Source organism: Mesoplodon bidens, assembly GCF_964165515.1.
Source record: "Mesoplodon bidens genome assembly, chromosome: 10".
Taxonomy (NCBI): Eukaryota; Metazoa; Chordata; class Mammalia; order Artiodactyla; family Ziphiidae; genus Mesoplodon; species Mesoplodon bidens.
Window position 1 is genome coordinate 22,886,721 of NC_138172.1, and position 22,111 is coordinate 22,908,831.

General features: G+C 42.2%; 1 protein-coding gene and 1 long non-coding RNA gene across 5 annotated transcripts in view; one reads left to right on the forward strand and one right to left on the reverse strand.

The window, feature by feature from the left end:
* The window catches only part of LOC308623813, a 157,562-nt gene extending 151,256 nt beyond the window's left edge, over nt 1-6,306 (reverse strand). Inside the window, exon 1 of the long non-coding RNA XR_014016890.1 lies at nt 6,158-6,306. This is a non-coding gene — a long non-coding RNA (uncharacterized lncRNA). The remainder of the gene's footprint in view (nt 1-6,157) is intronic.
* Nucleotides 6,307-8,595: 2,289 nt separating this feature from the next.
* SUCLG2 (succinate-CoA ligase GDP-forming subunit beta) overlaps nt 8,596-22,111 on the forward strand; it is a 304,560-nt gene continuing 291,044 nt past the window's right edge. For 3 of the 4 annotated variants that reach the window (XM_081245225.1, XM_081245221.1, XM_081245220.1), the window contains exon 1: nt 8,596-8,724. In XM_081245225.1, coding sequence (XP_081101351.1) covers nt 8,641-8,724 — 84 coding nt within the window. In that variant the 5' untranslated portion in view covers nt 8,596-8,640. The remainder of the gene's footprint in view (nt 8,725-22,111) is intronic. The other variant, XM_081245224.1, reaches the window with a different exon arrangement.

Below are 22,111 nucleotides of genomic sequence, written 5' to 3' on the forward strand. Positions count from 1 at the left end.
TTTACCTACTGTCTTTATAGAAGCCAGGGCATCGCTTCAGAAGCTGATCTGCCTTTTTGACTTGGCTTTCAGTTGATTCACTTCTATCATAATTACATGCTTCCTCTTTCCAGAGCTCAACAGAGCTTGATATCAGAGGAGAAGAAATCACTATTTGCATCACTTCTATTTCTTCTTTAAAACTATATTTTATTTTTTTAATCAGGTTCTCCCTGATTCTCTGCTCTTGCTGTGGCTAATCTTTTTAAATATATCAAATAGAAAACAACCAAACAAACGCTTTCTGGAATGCTTGAGTCTCTTCATGTCTCCACTGAGAAAGTCCAGGATCAGCTATTTTATGACTACATTATGGGGCCTAGACTGCAGGGATACTTAGAGCATCCATGCTTAGCTAGAAATGATACAGAATACGATAAAATCCAGTAATTGAGTTGGTCATGAAAACAGGTAAGAGTACAGTTTAGAACTGTAGTTTGGAAGCTTTTTTTCTTTTTCTCCCTCTCTCTCTCTCTCTTTAAGTAGCAGAACCTTTCTTACCAACACAATCTCGAGTGCCCTTCCTCCCAACCCAGATAAAATATTGATATGAACTAATCTGGTCAGTTTAAAGGGAGAGGCAATATAGTTTTACTTGGGCCCACATCTCCTTGACTCCCCTGGAAGTCACCGGCAGCTTTGCAAGACAATCACTGCTTCAGAGACCTGCGTCTCTCTGCTCTAAGGCTTTGTCTAACCACAGGGGCATAACTGTTCCGAGGAAAGGGAAGCTGGAAGTGCCTCAAGGAGCAGCTCTCAACCAGTGAGGCATGGGAGTTGGTGGAAAACCATGACCACTTCCTCATCCCTCGATGGGACCATTTTGAGGTATGTTCCATAACATTCTATCAGAGTGCTCTCTGAAACTGAACCCCAATTGCCTACAGCCTGTTCCGTCTTCCCTGTCTCATTTCCCCATTCCTTTTCCTGCTGCCAAGGATCACCTCCTAAATAAGCTATTTGTACCTAAATTAGGAACCGAATTCATATAACTTGTACCTAACAGGAATGCAATTAAGAAAATAGTGAGATGATACAAAGTCTGCATATCAGTTGGATAGCATAGACCTCTACTGGTAAATATGGCAGTCACTAGCTATGTGCAGCTATTCAAAATTAAATATAAATTAATTAAAGTTAAAAATTTATTTTCTGGGCCTCCCTGGTGGCGCAGTGGTTGAGAGTCCGCCTGCCGATGCAGGGGATATGGGTTCATGCCCTGGTCTGGGAGGATCCCATATGCCGCGGAGCGGCTGGGCCCGTGAGCCATGGCCGCTGGGCCTGCGCATCCAGAGCCTGTGCTCCGCAACGGGAGAGGCCACAACAGTGAGAGGCCCGTGTACCGCAAAAAAAAAAAAAAAAATTATTTTCTTAGTTTCACCAGCCACATTTCAAGTGCTCAGTAGCCATACATGGCTGATGGCTATGGTATCAGACAGCACAGTTATGGAACTTTTCCATCATTGCAGAAAGATCCATTAGATAGTGCTGGTGTAGATTCAATCCCAGATTGATTGAGATTGGCCTCTTCCTAGTCATTCCCTCAGGCAACTTACTCTCTGCTGTGAGACTCAGTTTGCACATCTGTAAAATACGGCTGTGGTGGGGATTAAGTAAGATAATTTCTGTAAAGCTTTGAGAAAGCACCTACATGTTCAATAAATGTAGGGGAATGAGAGAGAGAGGTAAGGGAGAGATGGATCTTGAAGGCATCTAAGAACTCTGAGGAACAGTGAACAAAACCACTAGTGTAGTGTGTGATCCAGGGCAGGTAATTTCCCTTCATGGGACTCAAATTCCATGCTTGTTAGGGGGTACTGGCAGATTTCTAGATATTATTGAATCTTTGAATTTTCTTATTAGGGTGATTTTTGCACTGGTTTCATCTTCACTTAGTTATCTTTTTAGTCAATGTCAGTTGAATACCGCCTGTCTTCCAGGCACTGTACTGGGTGCAGGGTCATAAGAGCAAAGAAGGCACAGTCCCTGTCACTGCAGATTTTTAAATCCTAAAGAAAGACGCATACAAGAAACTAATGGGGTAATTGCCTAATGATAACCACTGAGATGATCCCCAGCCTTGTCTTCAGAGAAACTTCCTGAAGAGGGTGGTGACTGAAACCCTCTCTAGAGAAGAGAGAGCCTGAGCCCAGTGAACAACAGGGAAGAGTTGTTTCCATCAGAGGGAACAGCATGAAACCTTCCTTTGGAGCCTCATTCCATACACTTTCTTCTCATGTACTAAGATTTTGGAGGGGTAGGGAAAGGTTAAGAAACATACTACAAGTGGGGTAAGAAATGGAAAAGAAAATGAGAGAGAAAGAGAGGAATTGGATGATTTCTGTCATTTTCCTCTAGCTTTCTCAAAGTCCCACCTTCTGGGTCAGTGCTTCTCCAGTCATAGACAATGGATCACGTACAATAAAGATGGTGGGGTGGGAGAGGTACTTATAAAATTGCAGATCTCTGGGTGCCAAGACAGACTGAATCAGAACCTTTGGAGAATACAGCCCCAAAGACATTAAAACAAAACAGAAACCTCTTAAAGGAATTCTACTGGGGCTTCCCTGGTGGCGCAGTGGTTAAGAATCCGCTGGCCAATGCAGGGGACACGGGTTCGAGCCCTGGTCCGGGAGGATCCCACATGCTGCGGGGCAACTAAGCCCGTGCACCACAACTGCTGAGCCTGCACTCTAGAGCCCGCGAGCCACAACTACTGAGCCTGCGAGCCACAACTACTGAAGTCCGCGTGCCCAGAGCCTGTGCTCCACAAACAAGAGAAGCCACTGCAATGAGAAGCCCGTGCGCCGCAGCAAAGAGTAGGTGCGCAGCAAGGAAGACCCAACACAGCCAAAAATAAATAAATAAAATTTAAAAAAAAAAGGAATTCTATTAAAAACCATTGCTGTGACTGCTTACTTCCTAATGAAGCAGGGCATTTGAAATGGAATGCCTTTAATTTTTATTTTGGTATTTATTTTATTATTTATTTATTTTTTGGCTGCTTTGGGTCTTCATTGCTGTGCACGGGTTTTCTCTAGTTTCGGTGAGTGGGGGCTACTCTCTGTTGTGGTGCGTGGGCTTCTCATTGAAGTGGCTTCTCTTGTCGCGGAGCATGGGCTCTAGGCGTCCAGGCTTCAGTAGTTGTGGCACATGGGCTCAGTAGTTGTGGCTCATGGGCTCTAGAGCACAGGCTCAGTAGTTGTGGCACATGGGCTTACTTGCTCCACAGCATGTGGGATCTTCCCAGACCAGGGGTCGAACCTGTGTCCCCTGCATTGGCAGGAGGATTCTTAACCACTGTGCCACCAGGGAAGTCCCTATTTTGGTATTTAAATGAAGGATGTCTTAATAATATTGAAAGTGCTAAATTCCACAGCTTTCGATTGCAGTGGGAAAACAGGTTTCTTTCTGAAGGGAATTTCTTTCCCACAATCTGGTACCATTTTTCTCTTTCAGTCCATGCTTCTCCAGTGTCCTTTGTGTAAATGTTCTTCACTCCACTTTTACCATCTTCTTTATCCATTTCTAAATTTCCCGACCAATAGAATGTCATCGCCTTTGTTTCTATCCTTAACTCTCATTCTCCACTTATTGTCTTCCAGCTGACCTTGCCCCTGAATGCTCCTTCTCCTGGTTTCTGATGTTCCTTACTCTTACTTCTTTTTCATCTTGACTTTGACCTGTTACTATGGCTCTACCTTCCCTCCCCCAGATTCTCTCCAGGATATAGTGAGAATTTCTCTTGAGCTCACTGTGGTTTTGTCAGAGGAGACACTTTCAGTTTCAGATCCCTTTCCTTCTGTGCACCTTATAATTTAAATAAGCTGCTGAAAATGTCATCAGAATTAATCATTTTAATGCATTATTGAAGAGGGAAAAAATAACTGCAGCACAATGGAAGTTCTTTCTGTGCCATTGGCAAATAACACAATTGAAGCATTGGTTAAAATGGCTGTCACAAGCAGCAACAGAGATATTACCAGTGTACATAATGAAAGCCCAAAGTTTCTTTGCCTGTAAATTCAAGAAATCTTTAATTATCCATTAAAGAAGAAATAACCAAACAAAATCCACAAATGCCCTTTGTTTCATCATCTTAATAGTGATTTTCATTCCTGACAGGGAGTGGCATGAACTCAAATATGTTATCCATGAAAATTAGGATTGTTTTGTAAAAAATTCTATTCATTTCTACTGGTTACAATGAGTCTGTATTTGTCAAATGGTTGTTATGCTTAAATGAAAAGGTAATGATAAACAACCACTGGAACTGCTAGATGCATGATCCCTGTGCTAGGTTTCCTGACATGCCTCTTTGGCAAATCTGGGCCCAGGGAGTAATCAGTGTGGATATGAAAATGAGCACATTATTTCACTGTTAACAGGCACTGCTAAAATGAAAGAGAAGGTGTGTGGGTCTACTGATGTTTTTATTTTCTTTCCTGGAACAATTAACTCAGTAAGAAATAGTGTAGGCAGGTTGTTCTAAATCCAAAGTTTGATGAAGGAGTTTTGGAACTTAATGTTTCCAGTGTATGCAAAGTTTATGAGAAGTGCTACACTGTTAACTCCTAGTTCAAATAAGATGCTGTCATACGTGGCCTTCATTTCACTAACGGGGAAACAGGCTCACTGATGTAAATGGTAAAGAAACAAACATGAAAAAGGTTTTCTTAGTCAAGCAAAGAAAGCCTAGTGGCTAACAGCCACTGGGACCTCCAGTGCTTGACAATGCACTGTAATGGGGAAGAACCCTTTGTATTCTATTACAAGTTAATCACTAAACGATGTTGCCTATAAGCTTAAATTATACGGTAAGGCCCATCTCTGGGAACCCTGCCTCCCAGGTAATGAGCATTAAACTAAAATACCTTTGCTTAGCTCACAGGGAACATCCTGACCAGGCCCACCCGGGAATGACTGCAGGGAGGAAGAAATTAACACATCCCCTCCTGGAGGCTGACAGGAACCAGGAAATGTTTGACTTTACTCCCTCCCTTTTTAGTATAAAAAAAGCCTGAATTCTAACTCAGGCAAGTTAGAATGGGTTCTTCGGGGCACGAGTCCACCATCTTCTCGGTTTGCTGGCTTTCTGAATAAAGTCACTATTCCTTGCTCGAGCAACTTGTCTCTCGATTTATTGGCCTGTTGTGCAGCAAGTAGTACGAGCTTGGACTCAGTAACACACTGGCAAAATACATACTATTATAATCCCCCTTTCACAGATAAAGGATTGAGGCTGCGAAATAACTGGCCCAAGCTCAGAGTTATTAAGTCACAGAGTCAAGACCTGAACTCAGTTTGTCTGATATCTACCTCTGTGCTTCAATCTGATCCCAGACAGTACAGAATGCTTTGGTAGTGGTATTGCCTATGGCCACAGTTACTACTCAAGCAGTTCACAATTGCAATACTGATAAAGAAAAAGCATAGAATCACTGTTTATTCACCCTTAGCCCAATGCTTCTACATGTCAGGGCTGACCTAGACCCCTGGTAGAAGATAGGTCTTGTACCCATGTGTCAAGACTCTCTGAGAGCAGCATTTAGTCATCACCTCCGTCTACGAATCAACAGGATTTTCATTCTACATTTAGGAACCCAGTGGAAGAAGGCAGAGTAACTTGTCTCTTGATTCACTGGGAAACTTCTTGAGAGTTTACCGCTATGGTTTGGTTTGTCTGCTTTTTTAAATTTTTTTTAGTTCTCAAACTAAATAACTCCTTGAGAAGATTATTTAAAATGCAGATGTCGGACTCCATCCTAAGTGATTCTGGTTCAGTAGGTCTAGAGTGGAGCCCAGGAATCAGGATCTGCCAAGTTCTAAAAATGTAAAGGTTCCCTGACCACTATCCTCCACCCTCTTCCTGGAGACAACCACTTTACACTCTTTTAATACTTTCATCTGGCACATACATGTCTCTACTGTTCTCCAGTGTTATCAAGATAAGTTACAAAGTGTCAGGGGCCTTATGACCCATATCTCAGATTGGCTCTGGTGTTTCACATTAGATATCAAATATTTATTAAGAATATATCAGAGGAAGAAACACAACATTTACTAAGACCCTGCTATGTGCAAGGTCTTTACATACAGCATCTCACTGAATACTTACTATCTCTGTATGACCTCGGTAGTTCCTCAGGTCACAGATTCACAGAAGGCAGAAGTGAGATTTGAATCCAATCCAGTTTCACGGAAAACCTAGTGCTCATCTCAGCAAAGCACAGTGCAGAACTCTTTGGTGGATCCTTGACCTCAAAGAGCTTCCTATTTGGAAAAAAAAGGGTAGAAAATAGAGAGAAGTCTTAGGAGGAACTCAATAAGTGTGAGTCGTCCTACTTGTGTTTATTTCACACTTTCTCTAATCCTGGTCCAGTGCTAAAAAGCACTGGAGATACCATACAAAGGTCCTTCTGCTCTATCTCCCCCAACCCCTTGGCTGCAGAGATGGCAGAATTAGAGAATGTGGTTGAAGACACTGAGGAATTGCTGATGCAGGACTTGGGCCCCAAAGCTGAGGAATAGGCAGTCTTCCAATTGAAACAAGAAAACTCATATGATGCTACCCAGCCCAGAAATTCACTAGTAGATAATGAACCAAAGATTGCCACATGTACATGAATGGTAATCAGAAAGACTCTGCCCACTCTACTTCCAAAAATCCTGCCCTAATAGAAAAAAATCCCATCCTAACAGAACACTCATCAAAGACTGTCTAAGGAGGCTCTCCTTTCTCTTTACGAAATACACTCTTCTTTTCAAACCCTTTCAGGTCTGTGCTGAAAGGAAAGTGATAGTAGCCAACTCCCTTGCCATAGTACTGTCTGAATAAACCACCTTTGATTAATTCTACAGGAGGTCTGCTTCCTTCTGACAACATGTTCAAAGCCCTCACCAAGCTTAAACATTCAGTCTGTAAACATGAATGAATCTTTGCTCCATCCTGGCTAGATGGCAGACCCAGTACAAGTAATGATAGATGAGGTGGGAACTCAGATCCCCTCATGTCAAGAGAAGGGTGTGGTCAGATTTCAGCTTTGGGGTCTGGTCCCAGGCTGTGACCCTGGGCAAGTTACATAGTGTTTCTGTAGTACAGTTCCCCCTCCGGTAAAATGGGAATAACATCATCTCCCCTTACAGGGTTCCTGTGAGGATTAAATGACCCATATTCAGAGGCAGCTGAGTACATGTAAAAGGAATGAGCATAGGCTTGGCACTGAATAAAAAGGGACGCATGAGTCCATATTGATACAAGTGAATACAAGGATAAATAAAGAAACGTGGGAGATGGTAAAGCTCTTCTCAGAGTAGAATGTAAACTAAAAAATGTAGAAAGGAATGGAATTAGACAATCATGATTTTGCAACCATTACAGTAATAACTGATTCAAGAAATAATCAACAATGGATGCTAAATCTAGCCAGTAAACTTGTGATTAAGAATGGGCTATAAAGCTATGTATCTATATCTATGAAAAATGGGGAATGAGGCAAAATATAAATAAGTGGTAAATCTGGGTAAAGGATACTTGGGAGTTGGGGGTAATGTTCTTGCAACTTTTCTGTAGATTTGTTTTATCAAAATAAAAATTTAAAAAATTAAAAGCAGAAAAAGTAAAAAGGGAAGTAAAGCAGAAACAGTTTCCTAGTTCTGTTACACTGTACATTTTCTCATGATCATAGGCTCAAGAACAGAGTAAGGTTAAAAAAAATTCTAAAATGGTACTTAATAGGGTGGGGAGAAGAGAGCATGGGTTTGAACCATTTTGAATCCTTATCAGATCTCTGACCTTCAAGAAGTTAGGTAACCTCTCTGTGCCTCAGTTTTCTCTTCTGAAAAATGGGGATTTATACATTGGTACCTACTGGAAAGGTTGCTATAAATACTAAATTAGTTCATAATTTGTAACGTGCCTGGCACATATTAAGCTTATTTGCTATAGTAATTTTATTACATATACAGTGCTTAGAGTCACGGTAAACTCCGAATAAACGCTTGCTCTTGTTCTGGTGATTACTGGCTTAAAGTGCTTCAATTGCTTTGCCTTAACCTTCGGTAAAAGATAAAAAATTCTTACTCAGGTGTAGAGGGAATCCACCGACCTCATCAGACCCACTTGCTTCTCCCGTACTCCCTCAAGGTTCAGCTCAAATATCGCTTCCCTAGGCGAGCCTCTGGGGCCCAAGGACCAGACCAGAGGCCTCCCTTACTTGGAGTCAGCTCCGTGGGCCAGTCCTCAGAGCACTCATGGCACCGGCCAACGTGCACTGGCCTGTCGCCCCAGCGTAGTTTAAGCCCCAAGACCGTAGGGCTCGGGATGTGTTTTTGCTCACGTCGTGAGCCGGGGAAGCACGGTGAGGAGGCCACGGGGCCTCTGAAGGCTGAAAGTGAACTTGGGGCCGAGGTGGGAGTCGCGGTGAGGGACGCAGGCATAGAGCAAGTGCCCCCTCAGGGGCGCAGCCACGGCCCGTGAGCAGCAGGCGGGCCCGGGCGGAGGGGGCGGTACGGGAGGGGCGGCCGGGCCCCGCCCCTTCCCCTCCCCTTCCCGCCTTCGCCGCGCGCCGCCTGGCTCTCCGCGCAGGTTTTCTGGTTAAGATGGCGGCCCCTGTGGCGGCGCAGGCCTGGAAACTACTGAGAGACCTGGCGCTCCGGTCCCCGCTCCTGGCGGCCAGGTCCCAGGTGAGCGGGCCTCTTGGTGGGAGCCTGGAGCAGCCAGTGGTGCCCTCCTATCCCTGTCTGTCCACCTCCTCCTGGCCCCGGTGCGCGGCCGCTAGGGCGCCGCACCTGTGGAGGGGACGCGCGGTGCTGCGCCCGGGGCGCACGAGGGACCCCAGCATCTCCCCACCCCCCGCTTCAGGTGTCGGGGGTCCCAGGCGGAGCGGGGAATGACAGTCCGGGCCACCCCGGAGTGAGAGCCACCCAGCTGTCAGTTGTCGCTGACGTGGGTTACCCTAGCGCTGCGGAGGGCGCCTGGCCCTGTACCAGGCGCTGCAGGCAAATTAAGGAAAAGTCTCCGGGACTGGGTTTTGGAGTCCTGAGGTGTTATTATGTCGACAGAAAAAAAATGCACAGCCTGAAAGTTGGGAAATACATTTTATTGGAGGCATTATTGAGGGTTGTATCCTGGGGAAGTTTCTGGATAGTTCTGAGGAACTGTTCCAAAGAGGTAAGGGAGGAGCCAGGATATATGGGAGTTTTGGCTGGAAAAAAAACTTGTAGTGGGACATCAGAAGGTTAGGGCTAATCACAAAAATCAGATATGTCAAGGTAGTGATTTTAATGCTTTGCTCAATTTGGGAAGGTGTAAGAGTCTGGGCTTATTGAAGTTATTCCTTTGATATGCATCCTAACTCTCTAGGGCCTGTATCCTGTTTTTCTGCATCCTGAATTCCCCTCAGGGTGCACTGTCTCCGGCGGCTGCAGTGACTGCTGACTTGATGGCAAGCAACATTCTTGTTTACGAAAACGGCAGGCAACATCTTTTTGTCCTCAGTTACGTGCTTTGCCAATGCTGCTTTTGAACCGTCTCTCTCTTGAGCCCATTTGTTAGGCCACATGATGAAGGTGCCTAGAAACCCAACCCAGCCTTGCTGGTTTAGTAACTCACCTCCTGGAGTGAGCTCTCTGCAGGCTGCCTGCTTTTGCAGACTTGGAGGGGGGCGGTGGTGGGTAGTGGTGCCTGAGTTGGTGAAATGAGGGGGTCAAGGAGAAAGATGGGAAACACTCTCCCTCAGTTCAGTGAACAATCAGTCCCAGCAGTAAAACACATCAGAGCATTGGCCCTGTCCTCTTTCTCCTTGTTTCAAGAGAATGAAAACCTAGGAGGGCCAGTGGTGGATGCTGAATAGCTATTAGAACTTGGCTTCCTGTAGATTTGATCAATACGTTCTGCAGGTGGCAAGAGTCACAGTAGTCAAAAGGTCTTTGGGGAGTTATGAGTTGGTGATGACTCATGGACAAATGACTCAAGCACTCGACTTCTTATTCTCCATTAGTAATATCGCTACTCTGTTAAAGAAAGGATGATGTGGGGCTCATCCACAGCAGAGCATCGTCCTTGTCCGTTTTCCCATCTTTAATTGATGAGAGACAAATGATCACTCCTGCAGTTTTAACTAGGATATGCATAGTATATTTTTTTAAAAAATTGAAAGATAGCTACTAATGATTTTTTGAGTTACTCTAAGCTTTGGTTAATTATGACATCTGAAAGGTTTTTTTTTTTCCTTCTTTCATTTCCTGACTTCTCATTTGTCTGTTTTTGTTAATGTAAATTTAAAAGGTGCTAATAACTTATTACTGTGATATCTTTAATAGGCACTTGACAGTATGGTGGGATAGCAAAAGGAATGGTGGTTTTGTCTAATTAAAATCACTAATAACTTGTAATAGAGTAAGGAGAATACCTCCAGGTGATCAAGTTCTATTCATTATTTAAGTGTTAGAAAAAACAAGAACTGTGGTGCTATGAGAGTAGACTTGAATTGATGGGAAACATGGGGCCTAAGGCAGTGAAAACTCAAGCAAAGGAAATAATTGTGGGGAGAAATCCAACTGTTTAGCTGAAGTATGATAGGGCTTCTTGCCTTACCAAGAAATGGGAGTCTAAACACAACACTGTAGAGAATCTGGGTGGGTGATACCCTTGGTTTGGCAAGAAGACTGGGTAAAAGGATCTCCTACCTCACTGCATCTAGTAACTTTGATTTACATACTTGTGGATGGCGTATTGTCCTGTGAACATAAGCTTAGGAAATGAGTTTGTTTTTTTTTTAAAGTCAGGAATAGTACACAGTGTTCAAGAACTGGAAATGGGCATTAGCAAGCATCAGATCCAACTAGCTTATTTCACAGGTAGAAAAATTGAGCACTAAAGAAGTTCAAGGACTTGTTCAAGGTTATAAAGAGAGTTTGTGGCAGAACTGATTACAGATTAAAGGTTTACTTTTCAGTTTCCATTATACCAGGCTGTGGTGTAAATTTCGTCATGAAAATAAGTTATATCAGCATGTAAGTTACTCTGCATAGCATAAAGTTACTATGTAACATCCAAGTCAACAACACTACTGACACGTTTTAATTTTTTCTTCATAAACATCTTAGAATTGGCAATAAAAGTAGGTGAGTATTGTTTGTGATTTGTAAGGAACCCTCTTCATATTCTTGAATGCTTCTTTGTATCTCCTCCGCCTACCTCTGCATGTATGTTGTACCTACCTACTCCCTTGCCCACGGCAGACATTACAGTTGAATATGACCCTCTTTTTCTTGGAAACTTAAGAATCCTCACCAAGCGTCTCAGAAATCTCTTGCTACTCTTCTTGGCTCAGACCTTCTTTGTACCAGGCCTTGTGCAAAATTCTTGTGTGTACAGAGATAAATGACCCAGTTTCTGCTGTGAGAAGTAACTTTAACCACTCTCACAGAGGTGCCAAAGAATGTCACTTTATCTACCCCCTCCTCATTGTTAAATTTAACATTTGACACATATTCCTGATGCTAAATGTCATTGACATTTTTAATTTCTTCTGCTGTTGGCTTCTCTGTTTTGACTTTCGATTGATGTTATACCCTTAAAGGGCCACCCTTTTGCCATTTCTTATTTTACATATATTTCTCTATTCATCTTATACCTAGAACAAGACTCTATAGGTACTGATATTTGGGGATAGTAAACAAGGCAGGCAGAGATCTTGGCCACATGATACTATATTTTAATGGGGGTGGGGAAGGGCTAGACTGTACATACATAAACAATAATGAAAATGATTTCAGCCAGTGACAAATGCTATGAAGAAAATAAAACAAGGTCATGGGCTGGACAATGAATAGCTTAGCCAAGATGGTGGGTCATAGATTAGATGATCCAGGAAAACCAATTTGACATTGCATTGTAACACATGTAATAAAAATATACATATTATAAGTGAACAGCTTGATGAGTTTTCACAAACTGAACATGCCCAGGAGATCAGATCCATATCAAGAAATTAATCATTTAGCAGCAACCCAGAGGGCCCCTTGGTGCTCCTTCCCGTCACTACTCCCACCCAGAAAAGAGTAGCCAGTCCCCCGAATTACGCCACCATACACTGGTTTTGTTCCTTTTTGTACTTTATGTAAATGGAATTATACAATGGATTATATGAGTGCATACTCACATAGTCACCATTATGTTTATGAGATCCTGGAGGTGACTTTTTGACATTTGAACTGTCACCAACCAGGTGACACTAGGGAGGAGAGGACAGCAAGTGCAAAGGCCCTGAGGTGGGACCTGAACTCAACATATCCAGACAGTTAAAGAGGTGGAAAGTGACAATACTAGTCGTGGTCTGAGAGGTAAGCAGGGGCTGGATCAAGTGGGGACTTGTAGGGTCTGATAAAGAGTTTTTAAAAGTTTAGAGTGCTTTGCCCAAAGTTACTCAGCTAGTAAAAAATAGCTGAATCCCAGTCCGGCTGCCAAAGACCAGGCATGTAATTACTGTACAGTGCACTCCCTATTATAAATAGCATGATACAGCAAGGCACAACCACGTTGGGCACAGAGATGAGCCTGTTACATTAGTTATGTCTTAGGGGAAATCTTGGCTGAGGGCACTGAGTTTAAATGGTTAGTTATAATCTGATCATGGTATTTTGCCTTTTAGTGCATTTCCCCTCTCATAATGGCTGGGTGAAGTTCACAGAGCTGTTCTGTTGTAGGTGAAGCAAAGACATTGTGGGAAACACTGCCCCTCAGGCCCCTAGTTGTAGAATCCTTGTTGTGTGGTTCTCTACAAAGCCCAGAGCTTCTGTCCAGGAACTCAGGGAGGAGTGTGTATTGTTGAAGGAAACCGAAACCCTGTCCCTGCTGTTGTGTATCTCAGAATAGAGAACTCCAGCTTAATTTTCTGTTCTTCCCAGAAGTGAGAGGAGAAAGATAGATGCCTGGCTTTTAGAAGTGAAGGACTGAAGCTTATGTGCAAGTTTCTGTCAGCTAACTATGGCTGTGGAGGCTGCATTGGAAGCTGTGACTCACCTTTATCTGCCTTCTTGCCTAGAAGAATAAATATCTGACTCTTTTCTTTTAAAAATGAAGTGCACTTGCAATTTCTGCTGTTAAAAAAGGAAATTCATCTCAAATAATTTAGTTGCTAAACTACTGACTTCTGTGTGGGGAAGACCTTTAAATGATAGCTCTTGTCCCAAATTGATTTTGTTTACTGTAAACGAAACACTTCTTTCATGGATGAGTACACAGACCCATAGTAGTGAGACTTTTGCTGCTCTCGTATCCTGGCCCAATTCTGTAAGCACATCGCCCAGAAACTCACTGACATATCTCGTATTTTGGGGAGGAAAAGAAATTACATATGCAACTTCAGATCATTTGTCTTTCAACTCTTTTTACTATTCACTCAATATGGAATTGTACTTTGCTAGCTGTGCACCCATCATTTTCTGTTACTCGATGAAAACGTTTTATCTGAAGAACTTGAGAGATTTCTACACGTTTGAGCAAGTGGTAAAGTCAGTATACTAATGAAATTTGGGGAAATGACACTAGAATTAGTCTGGTAAAGAAGATGCAGGGGAAGGCATGCCAGGTGGAGTGGACTGTGGGCGAAGGCAGAGGGGAGAGAGAAGATGGGGAGATTAGAGGAGTCATTGGGAACAGTTTGGTATGGAGGAGAGGCAGGTGAGTAACAGAAGCTAGTGGAGATCTTTTTGGCAAATGAGGAAGGAAAGAAGAGCTGTAGAAAGCCCAGAATTCAGCATGGTATAGAACTAGATAACTGAACATCAAGCACCTATTGTTCACTTAGTAAATATTTTCTCAGTGCTTAGTCTTTGCCCAGTGCTATTTGTTGTAAGCTCCTTGAAGGCAGAGACTGATTAATTCTTCACTGTAAATCTAGTGCTTTAGAGAATGCTGGGCATATAGATACCTTTAATAAATAAGTTCTGTGAGTGAGTGAATGCAGGAAGCTACATAGCCCTACCCTCAGGGGGCTCATAGTCTAGTGGCAAAATTGGCGGGTAAACCAAAAATTATGCAGTAGCATCGTGAGATCAGTAGAGCTATGTTCTTAGTCTTCTGTGACACTGTGCATGGTCTCAAATGGGGCACTTGCTGTTTCCCTGTCTGAAACACTGTTCCTTCTGATCTCAGGCCTTGTTCTATCCCATCATTCAGCTTTCTGATTCAAAGTGGTCTTCCCACAGGGCGTTCCCTAAATTATCTTATCTCACTCACTTTCTCCCCAGAGATTATTTTCTACCCCTTGCCTGCTTTTTAACACTTTACCTGGTGGTTTATTATGTGTTTTTTGTTTGTTTGTTTTATTGTCTGTCTGCCTTCCTTTCCCACAAATGTAAGAATGTAAGCTCTATGAGGACAAAGATTTTTCTTACGCACTGATATTTCCCCAGCCTGCCTGACCAGGTATTCAGTAAGCTTTTGTGGTCTAAATGGATGTGTGGGGTACACAGAGAAATGAGAGGCAGGTAAGTAACAGAGATGAGGGTTGATGCAGATAATTTAGGCAGATGAGGAAGGAAAGGGCTGTAGAAAGTCTCGTTGTGAAAGGGCTTTCAAAATAATAGGACTGTGCATTTCATACGTGACAGACCCTGTGCAAAGTGATGTCTGCACATTATTTCCTTAACCCTTACAATGTTACTGCAGGGGAGATTGTACTGTCTTCATGTTACAAATAACAGAACAGAGGCATAGAAGGGTCATACTAAATAACCTGCTTAAAATCACAGGGCCAGGGAGTCACCTGCCTCATGCTGATAAGTTACTTATGCTGTTAAAACATTAAGTTACATTGCCAAAGGGTCCTCTTTGAGCTGAACTATCCGGTTATGCTGATTGCTAACCTTTCGCCCTTTCTTTGTCCCTGAGTAACGGGCAACTTGGTCTTTGCACTTATGCCGACTTAGGTGGACTAATCAACAGTGCATGATTGTCCTCTTACCTGACTCTTATCAGGCTCTTATCTGACTCCCTCCTCTGGCTCCAGGGTCTGGGAAACAGTGAGGAGAAAAAGATATGGTTCTGTGTTAAAATAGGACTAAGTTCAAATTCTGGGTCTGCCAGGTTCTTGCTCTTCTCATTATTGAACTTGACTGAACCTCAATTTATTGTCCCCTGAAAGGAGATAATTCTTACAGATACTTACAAAGATTAAATAAGATGATATGCATGATGTCTGACATTATGGTTAGATAGTAGGCTCAGAGAGATTATTTCTCTTGCAGTAAATTTGAAGCTAAATTTACTTGAATTTTTTTTTTTTGGCTTTATTAAGCCAGAATAGTTTTCCTTTCCCAGATTTGATAAGCATTTAGTGTTTGCTGCCATATCAGGGTTAGGTGCTGGCTTGGTGTTTCCAAATGGTTTATTTCACTTAATCCTGCAACAACGACTTGAAACAGAGGTGATTATTCTCAGTTTACATCTAGGGAACTTGACGCTCAGAGAGTTCAAGGCCTGTCTCCTGGGCCCCAGTTATCTTCATTATTCCACAGGTGGGGTGAAGTTCTGGTGAGGCGTGAGGTGGCAGTGGGGAGGGTTGTGTGGGGAACTCAGTTGCACCGTCCTGGATGTTGCTTGTTCCAGAAATGTTTGCACATCTTGGTGTTGACTTAGTAGCTATGGCTTCTGGACCTCTTATGCATCAAAGGTTTGAGGTGGGGGGACACCCAAACACTAGACTGTAGTCATAACGTGTATGCAAGGGCAACTGGCACATGCCCTTCACTGTCTGCCCTGTGCACAGGGCTGCCTTCAGGGTTTCAGGAATGCTGGAGAAATTGTGAAATTGCATTTCTTTTGGAGGTTGAGTTTTGGGGGATGGTGATAGAGGGTGGAGTTTCCTGGTATTCTGAGTTCAGACTTTGTTCAGTGTTCTGATTACGTGGCCAGCTTTTGCCCCTTTCTAGAAATGATTCCAAAAGAATAGCACGTGGATACTAGTCACAAAGGCATAGATTTCTAACATTTACCTCTAACATTTACTTTTATTTTAAAATTAGAGGGGTTTGATGTAGTGTTTGAGTTGATATTGGAGACATAGCAAAGCTTAAGGAATAGGTCTGAGTTTGGGTCCTGTGAGTGGGGGTGGGATGGGAGTCTGGCATCTCTTTTTCTACCCCTATCCATTTCTCCATGTGCTTACCTATTTCCATTTCTAGGCTGTCTTAGTCCCAGGGTTGTGACTTGAGGACCCTGAGGAATTTCAGGAGGGCTGCTTTGTGGAGTTAGAGGTGGGGGAGCAGTGAGAGATGAGTCTGGAGTCATAAGCAGGGGCAAAATTTTACTGATCTTGTGAGTCCGGTAATGGAGTCAAGGTTAGTTCTTGAGGGCAGTGGGGAGCCATTGAAGGGTTTTAATAGGGGCTAATTTTTTAAAAATTTTTTTAATTTTATTTTTTGGATGTGTTAGGTCTTCGTTGCTGTGTGTGGGCCTCTCATTGCAGTGGCTTCTCTTATTGCGGAGCACAGGCTCTAGGTGCGCGGGCTTCAGTAGTTGTGGCACGTGGGCTCAGTAGTAGTTGTGGGCTCAGTAGTTGTGGCTCAGTAGTGGGCTCAGTAGTTGTGGCTCTAAAGCACAGCCTCAGTAGTTGTGATGCATGGGCTTAGTGGCTCCGTGGCATGTGGGATCTTCCCAGACCAGGGTTCGAACCCATGTCCCCTGCATTGGCAGGCAGATTCTTAACCACTGTGCCACCAGGGAAGCCCCCACTGAAGGGTTTTAGACAGAGGAGTGGCAGGAGCCATTTTATGCTTCAGAATATTCTTTCTTCATACAGTGTGGAAAGGGTTGGAGGGATTAAGAATGGAAATCATTCAGGTGACTCTTGTACTAATTCTGTGCCAGTAGTAGTTATGCCACAATAATAGGCATAAACCAGGATTGGAATCACACTGCTTGGGTTTAAATCTTGCCCTCAATACTGGTTATCTTTGTGATGTGTGACAATTACTTACATATTTTATTACAAGACTCACATTTTTTCTTTTGCACATTTCAACATCTCTGAAAACTGCATGTGTTTGTACACTTGTGTCACAGATTGAGTGACAGTTTTTTTTTTCTCCAGTGGTACATGACATGGAAGAAGATGGGAGTTTGGATCAAAATCAGGGTGACCACATAATTTTTTGCCAAATCAGGATACTTTTGAGAGTGAACGTGAGCACTGTGAATAATTACACCAGCAGGTATAGCAGAAACCCAGACTGTGCCTGGAAAGCTGATACATGGTCCCCCTAACTAAAATGGACTAAATGGTGGCAGTGGGGATAGAAGAGAAAGATTGGCATTATTAAGGAAAGAGGCTGGACAGGATTCATGCTTTCCCTGCTGAGTCCCCATTGCTGGCTTCTCTCCACTGCCATATACCAAAAAGGTGATAAAAGGCTGTGTACCATCCCTGAGCAGAGAAGGTGTGAGGAGCTACCGTTGTTATAAAAGATCCCTGCTTGTCTCTGCCGTGGGACCATGTGCTCCGTCCTTATGCCCAAGTGTTCCCTGGACACGCTGTTACGGTCGCAGAACAAGAGCAGGCAAATAAAAGAAGAGAAATAGAAAGACCCATAAATATGCCAGGCTTGCAAAGTGCACGTTTCTAAACTTGAGCGCAGTGAAGAGCTTTCCAAAGCTCCAAGCCTCCCTTATCCTGCGTTCACAACGTTCTGGGCCCTGGTGGAATCGTGCGGTCTGGCTTAGTTATTTCCTTTTGTGCTCTCAGTCTTGTGTGGATGATGCAGTTGATTATTAAGGCTTCTTTGATTGAAAGATCTCCTTGGACTTTTCTTAAGGGAAAAAAAAAAGGTTTATTGAAAGGGACACATACTGGAACTCAAGACTAATGTTCCTTGGTGTTGGCTCCTCTGTGCCTTTTCTGTTGTGTTAACTGGTGGTTAGCTCGTGGTACCATTTCTCTATAACTTGTACCTGCCCATAACTTTGTCCATTCCTGGGCCCACTCCAGCTTCCTAATCCTAACACATCATTCAGCTTCTGTCTTTCAGAATGTCACAGTTCTAATAACAAGAAAATCTCATCAGTCTAGCTCATCCTTTTGCACTCACGTTCGGGTCACTGGCCAGGTGAAAGACTGGCTGGTTCTTTTTAAGGTATCCACCTCCGCCTTACCACCTGTGGCTGAGGTGGGGAGGTCTTGGAGAGGAGCAGCACCATGGCCCCCTGAGTAGGAGGGCTCTGAGTGCAGTGTTGATGGGGTGGCCTGATCCATTTGGAGTTCCTTCATGAACTGCTGCTAACTCGTCCATCTTCTTTTCTCCAAGTTCACATGTTCACGTTTGCTTTGTTTCCTTTTTCACATTCCCAAATTTCTGAAGATCTTCTTACTATTCACTTGGCTGGTCTTAGATTAATTTATCAGAGATTAAGGTAATGGTAGTGGGCCTTGTTTTAGACCACTTTCTTATGATCATAACTAAAATAATTCTCAGGAGAGAATTATTAATTGGGAAAATGGGATATCATGGGAAGTCAGCTTATCCACCCAAATAGCCAAGTGAGTGTTTCCAAGACAAATGTAGACAATAGGCTTCATAGGGCCCTGGAATACTTCCTCAGCTTTGCTTGGAGCAATATTCTAAGTTGAAATAACCCAAGTTCTCTTGGTTCACTTCCACTTTATGCTTCCCAAAGGGGATTTGTTTGGGTCCTTTTGCTACCACTCAATAAAAAACTGCCATATTGGGCAGTACTTCCTTAAAGCCACCTGCAGAGGATGCTGGCTCCCACATTAGTCCCTGGTGCAGTGAGGTGGGACTCGGGGCACAGGGTTTATTTCATTTAAACCATGAGTAGGAAGACTATATTTTATCCTTAAAACTGGGGCACTTTTGATAGTTAAAAGGGAGCACTGTTAATAATTATGCCAGGATAATAGGCATAAACCAGGCCTGGAACCAGACTGCCTGTGTTCAAATCCTGCTTGCAACACTTAGTAGATTTGTGACCTTCTGAAAATTACTTAGGTATTTCATTGTAAGACACACTTTTTTCTTTTTCACATTTCAGCATCTCTGAAATATGGATGTGTTTTACAGTTCTGTCATAGATTGATTGGCAGTGGTACATTAGAGTGGTGCAAAAAAGTTGTTCATTCTTAAACTTGATGAAATTTCTGTGCCTCAGTTTTCTCATCTGTAAAATGTAGGGAGCTACAGTATTCACCTCCCAGAGTTACAATGAGGATTAACTGAGGCCATGCATATCATCTTAGCACCATGACCTAGATGATCAGAAAATTTTAGTAATCGGTTTTGGTATTATTGTCACTAGCTTTAATAAATTGTAGTTAAATCATAGTTAATTAAATCATATTACATAATATGTGATGAATTGGGAGATTGGGATTAACATGTATACACTGATGTGTGATGTGTATAAAATGGATGACTGATAAGAAAATAAATAAATAAATAAATAAATAAATAAACAAAAAATAAAAGGGATGTTCTCAGAAAAAAAATTGTAGTTAAATCATAGTTAATTAACTCATTACATAATATGATTAAATCACATTTAACTTACATGCGTTGATTAAATAAAATATATTATTTAAGTAAAATAGATTAAATAAAATATCAAAATATATTAATTAAAATACACTAATTGAAAATAGTTAATTAAAATATATTAAATATATATAATAAATATATAATTAAGTTATGGTTACATAAGTAATAAACAGAACGGCTTAATTTTTGTAAAAAGCCTCCTTCAGTGTTTTCCCTGCCTTCCTCCTAAACCCCCTCAACATTGCAACTTGCGAGGGAGATGAACAATGTAAGCAAAGTAGGGGATTAGAACAGTCAAGTTGGGGAAATGACATGGAAGGAGAGAGAGGCTCTCTGTAGTGCCTTATTGGTGTCAGGAATGGAGGACTACAATGAAGTCCCTTGGGAAAAGGACTTTCTTGCACTTAGCTCCAGATTGGGAGTGGAGACCAGCCATTTAGGTTTATCAGAAAATTTACAGTTTTCACCTTATCACATTTTTATAAGGAAACTATCTTTATCTTTTGTTTGATGTCACTGTCTTCTGCTAATGCTCTCCTAATTGCTGTCCAAATGACCACCTGGACTTTGAAGGACATATTTGGGTTAACTTAACTTTGAAAAGAAGGGGAGGAAAACCACATTTAATATGCACTCCTATACCAGCCTTAGGGCTTACATAGGCCTTTAATAAGTAATATAAAGAAAGCTGAGAGTTATTAATTATTTTTCATTGAGCGAATAAACTATTAATGGTGAATGTTTCTTTGTTAAGGTTCAGAACTCTTTTTAAAGTGACGTATCATTAAAATTGAAAACCAACAATACAGGGAAAGAAAGATTTTTTCAATTTTTAACCTTTTTATAATTAGCATGAAAAAATAAATGTGCTATTTGGCTAGTTAGAAAAACTAAATAAGTTTTGAGATAGTGAAGTTGTAGACAGATTATCCTCACTAATTTAAAAATGATTACGGATTGAATGGCTGAGTGTTGAGAAGATTAGCTTGAAATAGAAGCAGAAGTCTTGTGACTGGTTTTTGGGGAGGCTGAGCCTAAGGGTGTAGATTCTAACATCAGTTCTAGTGTATGGGTTTTCCAATACCACCAAGCAATTCTCCACCAGCTGGGTGTCCTACAATCCAACTAAATTCTGACATTGTTGACATGGAAATAGCATTAGATTCCACAAGTTAAGGGCACAGTCCAACAAGACTGCCACCCCACCCCACTTCAGAGGCCAATATCAAGTCTACATTGTCACTTGTACTTCTGAGTGACTGGCTATAGATTGGAGGTTCCCATGACCCCCTCCTCAGGTTCCATTAATTTGCTAGAGTGGCTCACAGAATGTAGAGAAACATTTTACTTCCTAGGTTACCAGTTTATTGTAAAAGGCTATATAACTCAGTAACAGCCAGATGGAAGAGATGCCCTGGGCAAGGTGTGTAGAGAGGGTTATAGAGCGCAGCAGTCTCCCTGAATCTCCACATGTTCACCACCCCGGAAGCTCTCCGAGTCTCCTGGTACAGGGATTTTTATGGAGGCTTTATTACATGGGCAAGATTGATTAAATCATTGGCCTTCAGTGATTGAACTTAATCTCTAGCTCCTCTCCCCTCCCCTGAGGTGGAGGAGTGGGACTGAAAGTCCCTACCCTCTAATCACTAGGCTGGTTCCCCTGGCAACCAACCCCATCCTTAGGTTACCTAGTGGCTTTTCAAAAGTTGTCTCTTTCATTTAACAAAGATACCTTTATCACTCTCTTCACTTAGGAAATTCCAAGGGTTTTAGGAGCTCAGTACAAGGACTGGGGATGAAGACCAAATATATATTTATTATAAATCACAGAATCACAGGGTGCTGTTAGGATTGGAGTACCAATTCCAAAACTCCTAGCAGGCATGTTGTGAGTATAATGGATGCTTTCTTTTTTGTTTCATATACGTTTATGGTAAGGTTTTTATGAGTGATATAAAATTGATTTTATAACTTTTATATAAAATATTTTAATGTGGGGGAAAACTTACAGAGTTAAATTTTAGATAAGGATCATGCTGTGATTTATGTCATAGAGTGTTCTGCCGATGTTTTCCTCTAAGAGTTTGATAGTGTCTGGCCTTACATTTAGGTCTTTAATCCATTTTGAGTTTATTTTTGTGTATGGTATTAGGGTGTGTTCTAATTTCATTCTTTTACATTTAGCTGTTCAGTTTTCCCAGCACCACTTATTGAAGAGGCTGTCTTTTCTCCATTGTATATTCTTGCCTCCTTTATCAAAAATAAGTGCATAGCTTTATATCTGGGCTTTCTATCCTGTTCCATTGACCTATATTCCTGTTTTTGTGCCAGTACCATACTGTCTTGATTACTGTAGCTTTGTAGTACAGTCTGAAGACTGGGAGCCTGATTCCTCCAGCTCCATTTTTCTTTCTAAAGATTGCTTTGGCTATTCGGGGTCTTTTGTGTTTCCATACAAATTGTGAAAGCTTTTGTTCTAGTTCTGTGAAAAATGCCATTGGTAGTTTGATAAGGA